The sequence below is a fragment of the Berghia stephanieae genome, chromosome 4 (genome assembly GCF_034508935.2).
Source record: "Berghia stephanieae isolate SIO BIC M18660-M18661 chromosome 4, UCSD_Bste_1.3, whole genome shotgun sequence".
NCBI lineage: Eukaryota > Metazoa > Mollusca > Gastropoda > Nudibranchia > Aeolidiidae > Berghia > Berghia stephanieae.
Window position 1 is genome coordinate 49,138,073 of NC_088363.1, and position 21,647 is coordinate 49,159,719.

General features: G+C 37.8%; 1 protein-coding gene and 1 non-coding gene across 2 annotated transcripts; one reads left to right on the forward strand and one right to left on the reverse strand.

The window, feature by feature from the left end:
• Positions 1 to 1,347: 1,347 nt before the first annotated feature.
• LOC144970747 (protein unc-93 homolog A-like) lies at positions 1,348 to 21,127 on the reverse strand. The gene is made up of 5 exons (XM_078910734.1): positions 20,888 to 21,127; positions 8,197 to 10,716; positions 6,880 to 7,015; positions 3,522 to 3,653; positions 1,348 to 2,524 (listed from the first exon to the last, which is right to left on the reverse strand). Exons 2-5 carry the CDS (start codon positions 9,964 to 9,966, stop codon positions 2,280 to 2,282), a joined length of 2,283 nt encoding a protein of 760 aa, XP_078766860.1. The 5' UTR covers positions 9,967 to 10,716; positions 20,888 to 21,127; the 3' UTR covers positions 1,348 to 2,279.
• On the forward strand, positions 2,825 to 2,896 carry Trnat-ggu (transfer RNA threonine (anticodon GGU)). The gene has a single exon. It is a non-coding gene; the product is annotated as a tRNA-Thr (tRNA).
• Positions 21,128 to 21,647: the final 520 nt, after the last annotated feature.

Below are 21,647 nucleotides of genomic sequence, written 5' to 3' on the forward strand. Positions count from 1 at the left end.
GTTAGAGTCATGACAAAACCAAGTAATCTCATTCTAAGACAAAGACAGAGAGTAAAAGTTGGAAGTAGTAACGTTGGTCATTCAAGTCGGTAGACAAAAAAAAAATGATGAAACCAATTGATAGAAAGACATCAATTATAAAATTTGATCAATAAAACTGATCAAATAAATCGATCAATTAATTTAATTGATCTCTGAAGCAAGATTAACCAAAGTCATGGCTTAACATATTGAGTGATGAATCATGTACAACCGTCACCCCAACGTGATCATAAAATTGATCAAATATATTAATAGTATGAACTTGTTGTTAACCATTTAACTGCTCCACTCTGGAAAAAAAAACTCGTACTTAAAAATTTGGTCAGAAAACTCGTCCTTTAAGAGAGGAGTGCTACAGGTTTGCCGAGATGACTGTCATTTTAACCAAACGATATTTAAATGACGAGGTTTCTGGCGAAATTTTTAAACACAGATTTTCCTGGAGTACGGCTGCTAAGGGTTAAAACTGATCATAATATTGGTTTTATATGAATCTGGCCAAGGAATAAAAATCTTCCACACCACGTGTACATTGATCAAAACAAGTTCATGTCATACCCATACATGGATCAAAACAATTGGTTAGATTAGAATTAAAAGGGTTAATAGCCTCATTGATCAAACGAACAATTGATTGGGTAAATTGAACGTTTATGAGATTTGGATCTTATTTATTGATCACGTGATTCGAGGACACGAACCCTAGTACATCTGGATAAATATGGCCAGGTGTGACAATATAACAAAGTTAAATGCCCACGACTGCCACCATCATCATCACCACTACCACAATCGTCGCCAAAAACATCGACCACCACAACCCAACTATATATATATATATATATATATATATATATATATATATATATATATATATATATATATATATATATATATATATATTATATATAATATATATATATATATATATATATATATATATATATATTTATAAATCTTTCTCCCCCTCTCTCTCTCTCTCTCCCCCCCCCCCCCCTCTCTCTCTCTCTCTCTCTCTCTCTCTCTCTCTCTCTCTGGGAATCAGATTATAAATTATCAGTAAAAATACAAAAGGTGAAAAAGAGGCACTGAAAATACAATTTGTCATTTTAAAAGTTTAAATTAGTATATACATACATTAGTGCAAGAATGAAGCACAATAATGCTTTGAAAAATACTCTCTCTCTCCCTCCCTCTCTCTCTCTCTCTCTCTCTCTCTCTCTCTCTCCCCTTCTCTCTCTCTCTCTCTCTCTCTCTCTCTCTCTCTCTCTATATATATATATATATATATATATATATATATATTGATGATCAAACTATAAACCTGGTATTTCAAGGCAAACGATTCAATCATCCTTTCTGTTATTTTAAGTCAGTTTCTTATTCAACTCTATAGTCTATAGTTTTAGCGATAAATCGACTAATTCATGTGGAGAAAAGGCATTAAAAGACACTAAATATCTGAAATCATTAAAATAAAAAGTGATGTTATAAGAACAAAACAATATCACAATTACCAATTGCAAAGCATCGTAAAAGATATTATTGAACAAAATCAAATTTAGTAGTCCTTCAGAACCACCAGGCACATGGAGCCGGAGTTTATCCCGGTTTCTATAGCGTGAAACGAACCATAATTTGTCGTTTTGATATTTTAAAACAATAATAACAATAACAACAACAACAACAACAACCATCAGCATTAGATATCATCAAACTTCAGTCTGTACAGTTATTAACACTTACTTGTTTATCTCTGGCCACAAACACAATCGTCTTAACTAATGATCACAACAACAACTACTACAACCACAACCACCTTCAGATTTTGAGGATAATCGAAGTTCAATTAACTCTGGCCACAGCAAATACAAACACCTCAGTCACAACAACAACAACAACAACAACAAATGTCACAACAATAACAACAACAACAAGTTTAACGAGATCATAATGATCATCAACATCAACAACCTCAGCAACAACCACCATCAGCAGCTTATAAATCACCAAACTTCCGGCTGTTTAATGACGTCCAATTCTTTGTCCAACTGTGGCCTCAAAAACTGCAAAGACAACCACCCTCTAACTTCCGTCTGTACAGTAATTTCTACTTCATTGTCTAACCCTGGTTTCAACAATCACAACAACATCAACCACTTTCAAACTCCCGTCTGTACAGTTATTTCTACTTCTATGTCCAATTCTGCCTTAAAAAACTGCAAAGACAACCACCATCAAACTTCAGTCTGAACAGTTACTTCTATTTCCTTGTCCAACTCTGGTCTGTCGTTGTAGATAATGGAATGAATGACGTAGAGCACCAGGGCGATGACACAGAAGATACCGGTGATGTAAATCTTGGCTAGCATGCTCAAACTGTTGGAATATCCAAACACGATGGCTACTCCGATTCCTTGGCACATTCGGAGACCTGAGAAAGCTTCCTCGTACTTGGTAGGGAATACTGTGTTCACCAGACCTGTTGGATGGGAAAGAATAAATTAATATCACCAACCATCTCCTTACTAATTACTAATCGTCACATTTGCTACGATACAATGAACACGTTTCATATTCATATTTCTTTTGTACAGCACAAAGTTTGAAGTAAAATCTTTTTTATATAGCTATACGTTCTTTATGCTCTTTCGTAATGAACAAATAGTGTACTTTATATCGTGTTCAGTGCATATATTGTTTGATGCAAGCGAGGGTTCACGGCGTAAAACGTGTACCCTTGTGAAGAATAAAGATCTTAAAATTGTCCCAACTGCCGGGGGCCTCAGTGGTGTAATGGTAGCACGTCTGACCGGTAATCAGAAGGTCTGAGGTTCGATCCCCAGTCGAGGTAGATTGATTTTTTTTGGGATTTTTTTTTTGTTGGTATTTTTCTTTCTTGCTTTAAAGATCTTTATGTACTTATTGCTTTTGAGTTTGATTGTAAAAAAAACAACTAATTGTGTTGAGCAAGTATGGCATTTCGAAAATAATTTGTAAAGTTGTCATTCAGAGCCTTTAGGCCCATAGAGCCGGGGTTTATCCTAGTTTCATTAGCGTGAAACGGACAATAGCAAGTGCTAGCTATCCTTTGGATAGGACGTTAGTTTATCGCAAAGTACTTCCCGCCAGATCTAACAGACCCAGCTATCCAATCACTGCTGAGTGGACAAGGGGGGTCAGAAAAAAAATCTAGACTGCACCCGGGATCGATCTCGGTCCCTTCGCGTGTGAACCGAGTGCTCTACCAACTGAGCTATCGGGACCCCCGAGAATAGTTGGTAAGGAGAGATTTAATTCGGTTCTGTGACTTCCTTGAGAACTTTTTGATGTATCCGGTTTGAGTTGGGTTTTTATTTTATTTTTTATTTTTTAGACAACAAAATAGCTCTTTCAAAATTGTCCGAAGTCAGAAAGTTATTTATTTCTCATATTCCTACCCATTCCCACACAGTTTCAATCATCCCCCAAAGCCTTACTGTTAATGTGGGCTACCCATAGTCCGTCACTGGCCCCCCACAGGCCCAGCAAGGCAAAGTAAGGGAAGTAAGAGTCCTGATCTGGGGCCCACAGAACCATCACCACAAGAACTGCCACGTTACACAGTCCGGCTGAAAAAGAGCACAAAAAAAGAAAGAATAATTTATAGTCTTTTATACATAAATCATTATATAATATTGCATGTGAACGATCGTCTCAAAATTGTATGATGTCTGGGTGTACCAGTTACTTAAAAAAAAACTCCAAAAAATTAATACAGTGCAATATCCACTAAACGTGCTCAACGCGCTTTACAAGAGGTCTCTGACCAACAGCAACACGTAGCATGCAGAACGGGACATGACGCCTGTTAGGTGACATAATCAATTTTTCCCCGATAGAGACAACGTTGTTAACTGCCAGGTTCTCATTAATTTTACACATGAATACGGTGAGAGAAAGTGCGTAAAGAGCCTTTCTCAAGGACCCGACAATGCGCCAGCAGGCTCAAAACCAGGATCTTCTTATCCGAAAGCGAGTGTCAGGCCACTAGACCACATAGCCGCACATTAAATTCAATCTCAGACATTCTTTTTTTTTCTTCTTTCAAACTAGCCAATTTTGGCAGCACCTACAGACCGTTGGAACGTTTTTGACCGCTGATGGCTCAAAATATCGTCTCCACAATAGTTTAATCATTGAAATAGATAAGTGTCTGTGTACGGTAAACCATTTAATTTTGTGATCTGTATATTGTCAAAACCTATTCCATATTTGATTAAATTATTTCTTTCAAGTTAAATCTTAAGTTGCCAGATTTGCCATGGTTGATGGATTCATTTGCACGCACCTACCGGCTTTATTACAGGACCACTTTTTGACGGCTCAAAAGATTCGTTTTGATCTATCTTAAGTACTACTATATACTATATACATATATATATATATATATATATATATATATATATATATATATATATATGTATATATAATATGTACATGTTATACATCACAATACTATTATATGATATGATTGCGTAACGCACACAATACGGCAATTTAACGCAAATACCGCTGGCGTCACAATCGCTACTAATAATTGTCAAGCACGTATAAAATCAATGACCTAGGGAGAGTCACACCACGATGAGATAGCCATGTTCAGCTTCCTGATTGGCCAGCACTTCAAAATCAATGGGTCAATGATTACAATAAACTCTGCCCTACTCTGCAAATACCAAAAACAAAACAAAAACAAACACGGTTTTTAAGTTATGGCCAGAAAACTCGTCCTTGTTTGTTTTTGAAGGTTTTATGGCGTTTGAAACACATGTCTAGGTCATATCAGCGCCAGAAACTTGTTCTTCAAGTATCAATCGATCAAAATGACCTCAATTTGTCAAAAACTCTCAAACATGGCATGTATAGATAAGTTAAATGAAAACTTTATTATTTTTTTTAAATAAGGGGGTGGGGTAGGGGTGGGGGGTCAGAGTAATAGGATTATAGAGAGGGGGAAAAAGAGTTGTAAAGAGGTAGAGATGAAAGTTGGTACACATACACATTAATAAACACGAACACATACGAGTACACACACACACACACTCTCTCTCACACATTCACACCATCCATCCATCCGCCCACCCATCCATCCATCCATATATCCATCGATCGACACATCCATCCACCAATTCAACCGTTCATTCATCCATCCATCCACCCTCTAATCCACCCACCCACCCATCCATCCATCCATCTATCTATCCACCCATCCACCCGTCGACCCGTCCATCCATCCACCCTCTAATCCACCCACCCACCCATCCATCCATCCATCCATCCATCGTTCCTTCCATCCATCCATCGATCGACACACCCATTCACCCATCCATCCACCCATCCATCCACCCATCCATCCTTACACTATGTGCATACCATTAATCCGCACCACGTCCTAAACAACGAACATTAATCCTTGTCATCGCATCAACGAATAACCGGCAAATACACAATTCAGCACCCCTGGTAATCAATCTATTTTAAGCTAAGATTGCATAAAAGCTTATAACTCGGTCATTCTTCTATTCTTTGAAGTAAAATCTATTGTAGACATTTAAATGTGGAGGCTTTACACAATTTGAAAAGATTTCTGATGTGCGCTGAGACGTGCATTGACGTGTGTCAATATGGCTACGCAGTCTCTATGGACGCTTGCCATGAATGCGTGCGTTATATACAATATACATATACAATATACTATACAAAGTGGAAGTCTATGCTTTCATCAATCGATTTAAATTCAGGTTAAATGTTTATTTTTAGCAAGCTGACAATATAATTCATGCATTAACATCCAATTAACAAATCACAAAAGATAAAATCAACAGGTGTATCTCAGACAGGCTGATTTTTTGAGATTATCTTTTTTTTCTCGTATTTTTTCAGATCTTTATCTTAAACCAGTGTCTGCTCTTTAATTTGTCACGTGGGTGGATAAACAAAAGTATTGGTCAAACTTTGAAAATGTATTTTTCTTTCTTGTTTTGTCTATCACTGTTTCAAATACACTTTTTCAAACCATTATCTATCCACCAAGCACGTCATATAGAACGATGTCTAAGTCGTTGATTATTAAGGGCGTTTTCTACACAAACGCTCTTGCAATGTATCTGTCATTTTTATAGCCGGGTACCCATGCAAACCTGAATTGAGTGGGTTAAATACCTATACACAAAGACGTAGTGTTCAAATAAAAATAAGAATAACGTAAAGCATTACCATTTTAACTGTTTTCATTTTTGATTGCAGAAGAGTTTTGAACCCGAAACGTTATTTGATCGGTAATTTGTTCTTTATTTTTAAAGCTGTTATATACATTTGCCCAGGGTGGGGGGGGGTGCTTATAGCAGTTGGTAGAGCACTCGCTTTACACGCAAAGGGACCAACATCGATCCCGGGTGGAGGACAGTTTTTCTCACTCACCCCCCCCCCTGTCCACCCAGCAGTGTGAATGGGTAACTGAGTCACTTAGATCTGGCGGGATGTATTATGCGATAGACTAGCGTCCTATCCAAACGATAGAAAGCTATTACTATTGTCCGTTTCACGCTATATAAATTGGGATAAGCTCTGGCTCCACATTAATATTTACATTCCACAGCTCCAAGCAGCTTAGAATTTACGGCACAAAAAGACACAAAGTCGAGGCAAGTGATTGGCAATAAGCGTCACTCATTCGGACGCTGTCTACCCCTGGACATCGATTGATTTTGCCACACAAGACGAGACGGAACACCATACCGTTCTGATATCAATGTCATTGTGACCCAGTCACTGTCATACATATCGGATATATACCTGTGATGAGCTGCGATGTCCTTCCGATGTATTTGGTAAGATGTCCACCGATGTAAGAGCTGACACTGCCACAAATTCCCAAACACATCATAGTCCATCCAACCATGTGGATGCCGATCGGACACGTGACAAATGCCTGAAGGGAGAGTAGGGATGGAAATGGCGTAACGATGGTGTGCTGCTTACTCAAATTAAATTGAAAGGGTTGGTTCTATGCAATGCCCATATACATTTTTGCCTGGTATCAAGACAGCATTTGTATACCGATGGACAAGTAACAAAGGCCTGAAGGGAAAGGAGGTAAAAAAAATGTTAAAGTATGGTGACAAACTCAATGCTAATTTCTCCTGACCGATCAAATATTTTTTCGATTTACAAACATTTCAAAACTAAAGTGGCCAGAAAAATATAGGTTGGAAAATCTAAGAAAATATTTCATCTAGATAATCATTATGATTGGGATGTGAACGGCAACTTTTAGTAAGAGGTGTCCAGTTAAGAAGATTTTTGTTCTCACTTTTTCAAAGCGATAACCAGTTTTAGAAGGAGGGGGTGTTTGTTGTTTGTTTTTAACTGTTTTACGGCGCTTGCAACACATTAAGGTCATATCAGCGCCAGTAGAAAAAGAAGAAAATGCGATAGTCAAAAGTTCTAGAATTACAATTAAAGTACCAAAGAAAAAGTAAGACAAAGGGGAATTGGTTCATATAAGAACTATATGTAGATTTCAAAAGCACCCCTTCTGTGTACTTAGTTTGAGATTACCTAAATGTCTCATCCTGACCCAACACAGGTCCCCACTAAGAGGAACACACTCAAAGGTCTACAAATCATATATTAATATTATGTAAAACAAAAAATAATATAATGCATAACAGAGATATGATTTACAAGACAAAAATATCATCTTCCAAAACTCGAACTATTCCATTGACTGTTTTCTTTCCAGCCAGGGCCAGGACAAAACCAATTAATCTTATTCCAAGAAAAAGACAGAAAGCAAGCTGGAAAACAGATATACAGGGATAGAAGATACAGTCAGTGCCTCCCTGCTCACTGTGGGAGGTCAGGAACCCCACCCAGAAGGAGGGCTTGTTGTCTCGGAAAATGAACATTGTGGTGATGATGATAATGATGATGCTGATGTTGATGAAGAGGATGATGAAGATGATTATGGTGTTGATGATGATGATGATGATGATGATGATGATGATGATGATGATGATGATGATGATGATGGCGATGAACAAAAGGAGAGGAGGCAATAATTTTTGAGTGAAGAAATAAAGATATATAAATCACATGTCATTGCTCTACCTTGGTGACTTCCGCTGTGACAAATCCGACCTCCATGAAGGAATACATCTGAAGAGGTACAATCAGTAGGAATCTAGGATTAACCCAGAGACATGCCAGCTTCCAGATGTGTGTTTTCAATCTCTCCCCAGTTCCCTTTGTCCTGTCAAAGCAATGGACATTTAGTGGTTCAATCTGGAAGATGGAGATGAGAATAGCCGTGGCAACACAAGCCATGTACAGACCGTATAAGAGGAACTTTGTCTCGTCACTGACGTAAAGAGCAGCTCCACCTAGATCGTAATACTGCCAATAATTTGCTCCGCATAGATGTAAGAAGCTCTCTTCCTCTTCTGCAGTGATACGAGAACTGTTGCTATTATAGAAGGCTGTTTGATTTTGAGTGGAATTGAGGTAGACGTTATCATTATTGTTATCTTCTTCTGTAGGAGAGTTAGCGTATGTTAAAACAAGAGATGCGATGAGGTTTCCTATGATAAAATATGCCTGAAAAAATAAGCCAAATATTCCGAAATATTTGCTAGATGTGTGAGAATAGTCAATGTTGTTTAGTTTAGCTTCACCCGCGGCGAGGAGGGTGAGGTAGGTACTCATGGCATTCCAACCAATTGCTAAAGCGACGCCTTGGAAGAAAGACACAGGAGCAAGGAGCCAGGGTTCTGGGTAGATGTTGGCTGCGCAGTAGAGGAAATGAGGGATGAGATGGGCTACGAAGATTTTATGAGGTTGAATCGATTGGACGAGAACGGTACTAAACGTGCTGGCAAACATGTACCCCAGAAAACTGACAGCCATGGAAATGACACCGATTCCGCCTTCATGGTTGATGCTGCTTTGAAGATTGCGTACGGACCCTAGAGCGATGAAGTTGAGAAGAACGCAAAAACTGACCATGTAGACGTTTTTCGTGTATCTTCGGCTCGCTACGACTGGAGTATGAATAGGATCTTTGATGATCTCTTTCTCCTCTAGATCTTTCATTGCTGATGTGTTGATGGCCATGACGGATGCCGAAAATGATTTGTCATCTCTCAAATGCAACACAGCGCTGCTGATAGCTCTTCCAATCCGGCCATTGCTTGCCAAGCTGAGAAAACTTCCTTTATCTCGATGTCTTTCGTTGATGTTCGACATGGTGTTGGATCGCAAGCCGTTCTTTGCCTGCTTCTTTTGTAAACTTGAAATACTATGCTGACTAGAGTGAAGGAAATATTCATCGGCTATAGTAAGCTTGTTGGCAATGGTTAACGGTTTTGGCCTGGGAAAGATTTCTTCAATCTTGATGTGCGCTATGTTGGCCTCGTTGAAGTTATTGGGAAGAAGCTGGTAAACTCTAGTCATTTGACTTTGCTCTGTTGGAGGGATTTTCTGTTCGTTGGGTTGTGCTATTTCATCAAAATCCGTGATTTTTATGAGAGGTTGCGTAACTGACACGACGTCATCTGGCTCTTCCGAACTTGAATGTATGCTCGTAGGAGACGAACTGTCGTAACCTTTATTGAGAAAGGGATCGCTATTGTCAGTGATCTCCCCTTGATCCGTCTTGGCAAAATCATTTCCGTCATCGATGCTTACAGTCGCATCTCCAGTCATATTTTCCAGCAATTCAACAGAGCTGTTGTCATCTTCCTGGTTCCAAAGAACGCTGTTCAGTGTAAATGTGTTGTCGTTGTTGATGTTGTTCTCAGGGGCCACGGGGTATTCACCTACAAAACAAGATACGTTTTTTCCAAGTATGTTGCCAGCTTGGTCTTTTTCTCGATCATCCATTTTGTATGTTTTGTATATTCTACAGTTGGAAATAGTTTTTTTTTTAAAATTATATACGTTTACAATTCTCCTTACGCTTTTTTAATTTGTTCATTCCACTTTCAGCTCCAATATTTGCCTGTATCTCTTGCAATCTCTTTTGTTAATCTCATATAACCTTTCCTTTTATTTAATTTTGACAAACAATTTGGGAATATATTGCCTGCGTGTATTTCATTCAGTGTTGATATTCCGTTCACTACTTATTTGGCAATGCTATTACGTTAAATTGATATTAGATAAGACGGTATAATAAGATTGTAATGAATATTCATCTGCACAATAGTAGCAAAATATGAAGCACTATTATTTTATTTTATAGTATCCAGGGCGTTTATACTGCGTTTGGACTTGTATTGCCGTTTGTAACAACTGGAATTCTCTCCGTAAGGTTGAAACCTGATTTTGAAATCCTCTTTGGGCACCAATTGTTGGATTCAGCTGCCTGCAGTCAGAAATAGAATCAATCAGAGGGATCTAAAATTGACGATTTTGGTTCTTCAACAGAATCTCATCAGATGCCTATCTAGTCATGAGTAGGTATACCATGTGTTGGACACACACGTTTTCCCAGAATTGATGATTTGGTTACTGGACAAGAACCAGTTCATTTTTGGACACCAAATAATTGTATTTTCCCTGAACGTCGAGTTTAGGTACGTGAATTGGTTGAGGTGATAAATTACTGGAAGTTCGAGGATGGCCAAAGACCTGAAATATAATGATAATAAAAGAAGCTTATTTTAAAAGTGTTATTGGGTTTCTAACAAATATCGGGGGCCAAACGGTTCAGTTGGTTTAGCGTTTGATTCAAAATGAAAGGAACCAGGATTGTCAATCCTGAATTCAGTGAAAGTTCTTTCTGTCCGACCTTTCCACTCAACAATGGTGAGGTGGAAAGCAGGTCTACTAGACCGAGCGGAAAATATCTTAGGGTAACGAGACATCCTACGCACATGTTGTTATATCCATTTAACGCTACAAAGATCGGGATAGACTTTAGCTCCGTAGATATTTATGCCTTGAAGATACGAGTAAACATTTTGTCTGAGCTGTTCTTTTCTTTTAAATTTGAATTATCTTTCAACTATTTGTTTACCGTATATTTTAGTATCCAAACCTAGGTCCATATTTGCAGGTCTGATAACCGGGCGCAACTATAGGATTGATTTAACTTTGTTGTAATGGACATAATTTTGCATCGGATTGAGAGTACATCTATTACAACAATTAGCCCATAACAGTTTTGGTTATCCGACCTGCATATAAGTATACGTCGATCAGAACAATATGAGCGATTAAAAAAGCAACAACTACAGAAGTTCTATTTCTGGTCATTTTCGTATTAGACATTTTAATCTGTTTTCTACGTCTGCAAGAGGTTTGGTTTGCATGGAGCCTACCCGAGTCAAGGCCAAGTCCTGAAATTTCCCTGTCGACCAGTTACTTCTGGTTCCTATCTTCTGAAGACATTTGAACTTTTCACCCAAATGACCCTGACTGGTGACTTAAATAGAAACCTATCATGTATTAATAAATACTTGTTGCGCTCGATTCGGCAGGGTTGTCAACAACTTTAGAGTCTCATTAAGTCATTGTGAGCTGACTGATCAGCTCTAAAGAGAGAAGAGACGTTCAAGATTTTAGCCAGAAAACTCGTCCTTCAAATGTCGATCGATTAAATTTCAAAAACTTTCCAACCTGGGACTTCAAGAAAGACTTTACGGAATTCCTATAATTGAGTGGGGTTTTTTTTACTGTCAAGATGAGGGTCATCGAGTAAACATTTTGTCTGAGCTTTTCTTTTCTTTTAAATTTGAATTATCTTTCAACTATTTGTTTACCGTATATTTCAGTATCCAAACCTAGGTCCATATTTGCAGGTCTGATAACCGGACGCAACTATAGGATCAATTGATATTGAAGGATGAGGTTTCTGGACAAAATTTTTAATACGTATTTTTTCCAGACTACGACGGCAGAGAACCGGCAATGTTTTAAATAGAATGTGACACGCCGTTTCAATATAGTCAAATGCGTTTGATAAAAAAGTGTAGCTTAATACTCGTAGCTCAATGACATACACTAGATGATAGTATTACAAAATTATATAAAACGTACCAAGGGGTGCGTAATCCTCTTAAAAGTTTTGTTTGGTGTTATTTTTCAATTGCTATTACAGATCATTAAGTAAAAGTACTGCTTCTTCTAGGGTAGATACCCCGTTTTGAACACTAATTTGAAAAAGTGTGAAGGTAATAAAAAAAAAAAGAATAAGATCTCAGTGTTTAAAAAGTAAAGCGGTGTCTTAATAATGATCGATGATAATAATAATAATAATAATAATAATAATAATAATAATAATAATAAAATAATAATAATAATAATAATAATAATAATAATAATAATAATAATAATAATGTATTATTATATTTCTGGGCGCTCTTCCATATCACGAGGAAGTGCTCAGAGCGCTATACAGGGACATCAACAATTCAATTTGGAAAATAACAGTCGTAAGAGCTTTTAAAACACATCTTCCGATGAAAAATGTCGTGTTTATTGTGGAAGTTTGTTCCAGAGAGTTGGGATGATTCTTGAAAAGGATCGTCTTCCACATGATACGTAAGAGTTCTTTCCTTGAGTGACAAACAATTTCCCATCGGATGACGAGCAGTTGGTGTATATAACCCCAATTTATCGTAAAGATTAGTTTGTTGATATGTATATGTTGAGGAATTTAGAACACAATATCAGAACTTTGAACAATATTCACTCCTTAACAGGAAGCAAGTGAAACTCTTTTAATAAAGATGTTTCTTGCTGCGCTTAAGTGCTAATCTTGCGGCGTTGTTTTGAATTCTTTGAATATTTTCTCGCTGGTGGGCTTCAAAAGAGAGAGAGTTGCAATAGTCAAGTTTTGAAAGAACTAAAGATGTAACTCGACCGCACTCGGAGTCGATGCCGGTCCTTATAGAAGAGTGCTCTACCTACTGAACAATCGTTCCCCCACTCCCCTACCTACTCAGAATTTTCTCAGAGTGTGTTCGTTCAAGCATTCGTCGATTTTTATAGTAATAGGTATTGATTGGTGATAGGTGAAAGGATATATAAAGCTGTTTCTTAGATACGCCTTGCATATCGTATTGCTGGCTTGGGTTCATTGTGTATAGAAAACCTTAGAGTGGAAATTATGGCCATTGGTATGAAGTATTCATGGACTGGCCAAGCTTTTAACACCAGATGACATAAAAACCAGTTCATTTTGGGTTGTATTTGAAGTCAAAGCAATGCTTTCTTCCATTGATTTGATCTCATTGAATGTGAAAATAAACGTGTCAGATTAAAGGGGCAGCGTGGCTCAGCGGTACGGTCTTTGCTTTGTATCCGAAACGTATCGAGTTCGATTACCCACAGGCCGTTGAGCTGTGTGGTCTTGAGCAAGTTACCTCGCCCTCACTCAAATTGCGGCGCTGCACTGCGGCTGACGCCTGGGTTATTCCAGTCTTCCCCTGGAAAAGACCCTAGAGACAAATTTTCCCTATGGGATGAATAAAGGGAATTTTATTTTATTTTTTATTTTAAAATATGGCCGACCATCTTAAAACGTTAAGTTGGTAATGAACCTTATGATTAATTGTGGAAAAACTCGTATTTAAAAAATGGCCAGAAAACTCTTCCTTCAAATATTGATCGATTTGAATGACCCTCATCTTGGAACCCCCCCCCCCCCCCCTCAAACCTGAGAATTCGCGAAGTCTTTAATATAATACCAGTTTTGGTGCTGTTTTTTTAGATACATTCCCGATTTCTTTCAAAAATCCTATTTAGACACCTCCAGCTCCACCCTAAGATGATTCAAGGGTACAACGTGTTTCATTCATCATGTTTTGTCGATACAGGGGAAGCCGAAATGTCCAAAATATCTTTTTTACCATAAGACGGCAGCAATGTTCTAAATTTTATTTTACAACCAAACCCAACCCGACACTAGAGTCTATACAGTTTTGGGATAAGGTTGATAAATTTCAAACCTATTACTGTTGACACATTGATATCATTAAGCTGCTGGAAGCTGTGGACTGTAAAAAGTAATAGGCAAAAATGAATTTAAAGCTTTAAAAAAAGCTTAAAATACTTAACACGGACCATTTTGGGCTCATAACCCTTCATCAGCATACAAACCCCCCCCCCCCCCCGCTCCCGCCAATGGACAATGAAAACAAATGCATTACTAAAATAGAACCCAGATCGACATCAGAGTATGATCGGCACTTCATGGTGTTTTGTTTTGTTTGTTGTCAGCTGCCGAAGAAGGGTCTTGAGCCCGAAACATTCCGTGTTTGGTATTTGTTTTTTTTGTTTGTTTGTTTTGTTTTGAAGCAGCTATATTCATTTTTGTCTATTACTTTGCACTCACTGTTGCCACAACACACATCCCCCCACCCCCACCCCCATACCCCTGTTGAATCTGTTGGTTTTATTCGGGTAGAATAAATATCTACCTAGAGGTAGGTACCTCGAAAAAAAAGTTATACATCTAGAGGTACTTTGAAAAAACCTTTATAGATCTAGAGGTATTACTTCGAAAAAATTACAAGATTTAATTGGTTAATAAAAATCTATGAATAAGTCTTCAAATAATACGAAGAAAAAAAACCACTTGGAATGAATTGTAGACTGCGTGACAAAATGATCTCCTCCCCGCCTCTGCCCACCATCCCCTAACCAGCCGGCCGCCGTCACAAACCATTACATTTACCATGTCAAAAGCAGTCTGCAAGTCGTAATAATAATAATAATAATAATAATAATAATAATAATAATAATAATAATAATAATAATAATAATGTCCCACCGTCCCAAAACGGTAAAATATCCGAATAAATTAGACTGTGATAAATAAATTAGACTGTGATATTTTTTTCTTGCAATGTAATTGAGAATTATACAATTATAAAAATGCGCTATACAGCTGTCAAATATTATTATTATTATTATTATTATTATTATTATTATTATTATTATTATTATTATTATTATCTTTATAATAATAATAATAATACTAATAATAATAATAGTATTAATAATAATAATAATAATAATAATAATAATAATAATAATAATAATAATAATGATAATGATAATGATAATAATAATAATAATAATAATAATAATAATAATAATAATAATAATAATAATAATAATAATAATAATAATAATAATAATAATAATAGTCTGCCACAAAGAACTTTAAGATATAAAACGTCCACCCACCTAAGCATTGCTGGGTGGACAAAGAGGTCAGAAAAAAAATCTCTTCTTCAATGGTGATCGATTCCTCCAGTGTCTTTGCTCTACCAACTGAGCTATCAGGATCCCCAACTGTTGTCACCTGTCCAATTATTGGCCATGCTTACTGTGAGTGACCACGACATGGACGACGGTGCAGACGTACTAAGGAGGCAGACAGTCATCCACGTAGAATGAGGCAACCCGATCGCGTGCTTACTTAATGTTATTAACCCTTTAACATCGAGGGCAGATTTCTTTTGAACCATAATAACTATATCATGTCTACGTTGCAGAGGACGGGGTCCCGATAGCTCGGTTGGTAGAGCACTCACTGCACACGCAAAGGGACCCAGATCGACCCCTGGTGAAGCCGAAATCTTTTTATGCCCCCCCCCCCCCCCACCGCCTGTCCACCAAGCACTGAATGAGTAACTGGGTCTGTTTGATCTAGCGGAGGCCTTTTGTAATAGACTACCGTCCCATCCAAAGAGTAGCAAGATATTGAAGGCTGGTTTTCCAAAACTCGTTAAGTCGATTTTTCTAAATTTTTTTTGGAGATTTTCCATCCAAGAGATGAATTGAAATATAAATTTCATTTAAATCATCGAATGGCATAAGAACTTCCTTAGATTGGATGTCATTTTGAAGTTTAAATATAATAAAATAATATACCGAATTAGATGAGAGATTTTAGGGGAAATAATCCCAATATCTCAAAATGGGAAAAACGGAGTTAGGGAGTTTTGGAAAACCACTCTTCAATTGCAAGTGTCCGTTTTTTCTAGTACAGAAACCGGGTTAAACACCGGATACATGAGCTAATGACTTTGAAAGGCTATTTTATGTTTACTTAAGTCCTACGCGCTCATCATATCGCGAAGATGATAACAGTGATGGGACTCGACCTCCACTGGAAAGCAGAGGTTACATCGCTGTCACTGATGTTAACATAAATATGATTGATTGTCTGCTTTCGATCTAGGAATAAGACATATGGATAATCTAGGCGTGAGCCGTAGTACAGAGTCGCAAAGTAAGTAATGAGGGCCCTTGCTCAAGGGAAAAAAGAGAACTCGGATCTCTTGGTGTAAGTTTAAGTATATTTCCTTATCCGCTCGGCCACCCCCCCCCCCTTTTATGGTATCTTGTGGCATATTCAATTATGTTTGGTTGGCTGAAGAAGGGGTTTGTACCCGAAGCTTTCACTGCAATGTATTTTGAGATATTTTTAGAAGCTGTTATATTCACTTTTGTTCAAAGCTTTTTGAGGGTTATAAACGGTCATATTTGGTATGTTCCTGATTATGGCTTTAAAAGTATGATATGGTATAGAAAGGAAAAACTGCGAAGCAAGCAATTTTCCTGACTGAGACGATGGTTGTAGAGATTGGGATCGAATTCTGCCATTAAGGGGTTAGATATGATAGCTAAAATCTGGCCTCCAGGTAACCTCACGTGCTTTTCGTGCTCCGATTTGCGTGAGAAGAGTACAGAATACGTAAGACAAATAAGTGATATCGGATATAGGACAAGGTTAACGTACTTAGTTGTACATAGTTGCTGTATCATCACAGGGGCAGCAATGTAATCGAATACAAACGATAAATAGATGATATCGGATATAGGACAAGGTTGTTGTAGTTGTAGCTGCTGAATCAAGCGGCAGCAACGGAATCGAATACAAACGATCAAGGTACTGCCTTTGAAGTGGAGAATTCTATACGCTGTAGTTTAGGTTAGTACGAAGTTGTAGAAAGGTGATGACCTATTTTGGCGTACACGACAGAACACATTAACAAATTTTAGGGCAGAAGAATCGTATTCCAAGTATCGATCCATTAAGATGATCTGATTCGGTTGTGATTGAGTACTTGCCAACAGGTATTGACGGATGCTGTAAAAAAAGGGACGTCTAACAGGCGTCTGGTAATGCATGAGATGGAACTATGGTTACATATGACCCGATGATGGGAATTTATATGATTCGCATTGAGAATGTTAAATCTGTAAAAATTATGCTCTATATACCTTACCTTACCCGGGTTCCATCTCATTCCAGAGGTCGGATGTCATGGCCTTCCATCCTTCACGGTCCATTGCAGCCTCGTTACAGTCTGCCATGCGCCGTCCTGTAGCTTCCTTGATGCCATCTGTCCAGGATTTCCTTTGTCTTCCTCTGCCTCTCTTTCCTTCAATTCTTCCCTCCATTATCCTTTTTTCGAGACTATCATGTCTTCGCATATGTCCAAAATATGACAGATTTTTGTGCTTCACAGTCAAAAGAAGTTCTTTTTGTTTTTGGCCCATTAGGTCGAGGACTTCGATGTTTGTTTTTCTTGCTGTCCAAGGTATTTTCAGTATTCTCCTGTACATCCACATCTCAAAAGCTTCAATACGTTGTTCTGTCTGTGCGGTTAGTGTCCACGTTTCACAACCATAAAAGAAAATGGACCACACATAGCATTTGGTGCATCTCATTTGTGTTCTGATGGAGATATTTGTGTTGTTGAGGATTGGCTTTAGTTTCATGAACGCATTTTTGGCCAGCATTATTCGTCTCCTGATCTCTTTGTCAGACTTTGCATCGGATGTTACCAACTGCCCCAAGTACGTGAACTCCTTTACTTGTTCCACTGGACACTCTTCTATTTCTATATCTATTTCTATGGGCTCTTTCTTTTTTGTTATCACCATTGTTTTTGTCTTCTTCGCATTCATGAACAGCCCCTTTTCTTTACTCTCTTCGTTCACTTTTGAAAGTAGCTTCTGTAGGTCTTCCTTACTTTCCGCCAACAGGACAGTATCGTCAGCGTAACGTAGATTGTTGATGTTGTGGCTACCAACCTTCAACCCTTGTGCTGTTTCTACTTGCCGAAAAATAGACTCTGTGTATAAATTAAACAAGCAAGGAGACATAACACATCCCTGGCGCACTCCTTTCTTGATTTCAATTGCATCTGTTGTATCTGCCTGCACTTTTATCTGAGCCTTTTGCTGCCAGTACAGATTAGCGATTAGAGCCACATCATTCTCTTCCACACCTATTGCCTATTGCCCTATATAAATGCTATATAATTGCTCTATATAAATGTTCGTATATATTTATTCACTAATGATTCAAAATTTTATAAAAAGGTTTCAAACAAAAGGTTTTCAAGAAGTGTCAGGTTTTTGGTGTTTTTGACAAGTAGTAGAGTCATAAATTCTATAGAGAAGGAATTTATTTCGGTATCTGTAGCGTTAAGCAGACAGTAACATATTCCTGCTACCCATTAGACAGGATCCTGATCTATGCTAATTAGTTTCCGTCGGATCAATTAGACCCAGCTACCTAACCACTCCTTGGTGGATAGAGGGAAGAGGGGAAGGGAGGGGGGGGGGGAGGGCTAGTATGATGATGATGATGATGATGATGATGATGATGATGATGATGATAATGATGATGATGATAATGATGATGATGATGATGATGGTGACTTTGATTAGCGTCCAGTGATTAATTAATACGCACGAAGCATAATTTTTCTTGCCAAGATGGAAAAAATATGTGGCCAGTCAATGTACAAGAGAACAAAGAATAAAGGTGACGAACTACATTAGAAAGGTGATGAACTATACCGGAATGCCCGTGGATCTGGGTTAGTATAACCCTTGTAGTGATGTAACCAAATAATCCATGACAGATACACACACAGTCGTTATTACACATCAAATGAGTCTGACCGGTCTTTATCAGAATCATTGATACCATGTTATATATATATATATATTTATATATAGTATTGGTAGGTACTTGTAGATACGAGAGAGCTCGATAATATTGACTGATGAGATGCAAGATCAGCATCGAAATGATCGTCTTGGCGAAAAAATGTGAGTGTTCTTATTTATTAATATATATATATATATATATATATATATAATATATATATATATATATATATATATATATATATAGTGCGTATATATAAAATAAATATAATAAATATGAACACTCACAACTCTGTTGCCGCCCTATTTTGGCGTAAAGCAGTATCGTTTTCACCCGGTGAGCGCAATATCCCCTAAACGTGCTCAAAGCGCTTTACAAGGGGTCCCTGACAAAACAGCAACATTGAACCTGTAGGACGGGACATGACGCCTGTTAGGCGATATTACTTTTTTTTTCGGACAGAGACAACGCTGTTAACGACCAGGTTATAAATTTTACACCTGAGTACGGTGTGAGAATGTGAATAAAGAGCCTTTTCCAAGGATCAAACCATGCGCTGAGCGAGGCTCGAACCCAGCACCTTCCGATCCAAAAGCGAGTGTCATACCACAAGACCACATAGCCACACGAAAATGTGAGTTAAGAATCTTTCCCAATTGTACGAGCAACATCGTGTTACAAGTGCGCCCTCATTGGATCAACAACCTTGTCGTTGATGGGGGTGCTTGCGCCATATCGGGGACAAAGGCGCAAGACGGATGTCGGACCTATAAGAGGGCGCCTTGAACGGCCCGCCCTGATATGTGACAAAACGGCTGTGTGGTCTAGTGGTTTGGCACTCGCTTTCGGATCGGGAGGTCCTAGGTTCGAGCCTCACGCTGGTCGCATAGTTGAGTCCTTGGAAAAGGCTCTTAAATTCAGATTCTCTCACCGTACTCAGGTGTAAAATGAGTACTTCTCCGTTAACAGCCGTGTCTTTGTCCGAAAAATTGTAATATCGCCTAACAGGCGGCATGTCCCGTCCTACATGTTAAATGTTGCTGTTGACCAGGGACCCCGTGTAAAGCGCTTTGAGCACATTTTAGTGGATATTGCGCTATATAATAGCTCTTTTATCCAACACGTCGCCCGAATGGCTTCGGTCTTCCAGGGCTCCACACTATTAGAGCAATATGTGGCGAGATGGCCTAATGAATAAATCATTGCAGTTTCACCTGGGACACCTGGGTTCGAGCCCCACTGACTGTCGGTATCTTTTTTTTCTCTCATCGAGCCAGGTACTTAGTCCCTAATAACTCAATTTGCGGTGCTGCATTGCGGTTGATGAATATGTTATCTCGGTCTTTTCTCGAGAAAGGCCATAAAGAAGATTATCCGCTGAGAAAATATATTATATCTAAAAAAAATTAGTTTAATTTAATTTGCAAGGAATTGAGCTTAACACTAAATTGCCTTTTAAGGTTATGGGTAAAAACAATACCAATAATAGTATATTAGTAGTAGTAGTAGTAGTAGTAGTAGTAGTAGTAGTAGTAGTAGTAGTAGTAGTAGTAGTAGTAGTAGTAGTAGTAGTAGTAGTAGTAGTAGTAGTAGTAGTCGTGGTAGTAGTAGTAGTAGTAGTAGTAGTAGTAGTAGTAGTAGTAGTAGTAGTAGTAGTAGTAGTAGTAGTAGTAGTAGTAATAACAATAATTCATCATCATCATCATTATTATTATTATTATTATTATTATTATTATTATTATTATTATTATTATCATCATCATCATTATTATATTATTATTATCATCATCATCACTATCTTTGCATCATCATAATTATTAAAATCATTATGCATTTATAAAATCAATCTATCATGTTATAATAATATGTTCTTACCTGCGACTTATTCTTCCTCCGAAAGTCAATTAACTTCTCTATAACAAACACAGATGCTAACAATGCATGCGTTATCAATTTTGCTCCAAAACCATATAAAAGTATTATTCTAGCAGCAAAGCGGCTGATAACTGGTAAAAGGAATCGACGTATTAATTATTATTAGCTGAAATCAGGAAAAGTGCGTCTCAGTTCACACCAACTCTGCTGCAATCAAGTGTTGCTTCCCTACAATAGATTACCGGCCTTACGTGTCGCGGTTTGATGTTCAGGCATTCACCAACAATGGGAGAACGAGGTCAACAAAGGGAAAATGAGATCATTGCCAGATATATTTGTTCTGATTAAGCCATTTAATTCAATGGTTACTACCATTTTTTTTTAAAACGATAAAATATAAATTTTAAAGAATAAATGAAAGATAAGTAGATGGATATATAAATACAATATCCAAGCCATATCAAGGGTAATCAATGACCAGATGGGGACAGTGATCTCACTCGACTCAGGTGTGAATGAATACCCGGCCACGGGCAGTTACGGGCATTGTAAGAATGCAAGTAGAAAGAGGACGTCTAACAGGCGATTGGTTCTGTATGGATTGTAAATATGGTTCCATATGGTCTCCTGGGGGGGGGGGAGATAAATACATACGACTTTGTGAAGAATATCGAGCATGTTTGATCGGTGGAAACGCGCTATATATAGTGCTATAGCGCTATATATATATAATATATATATATATATATATATATATATA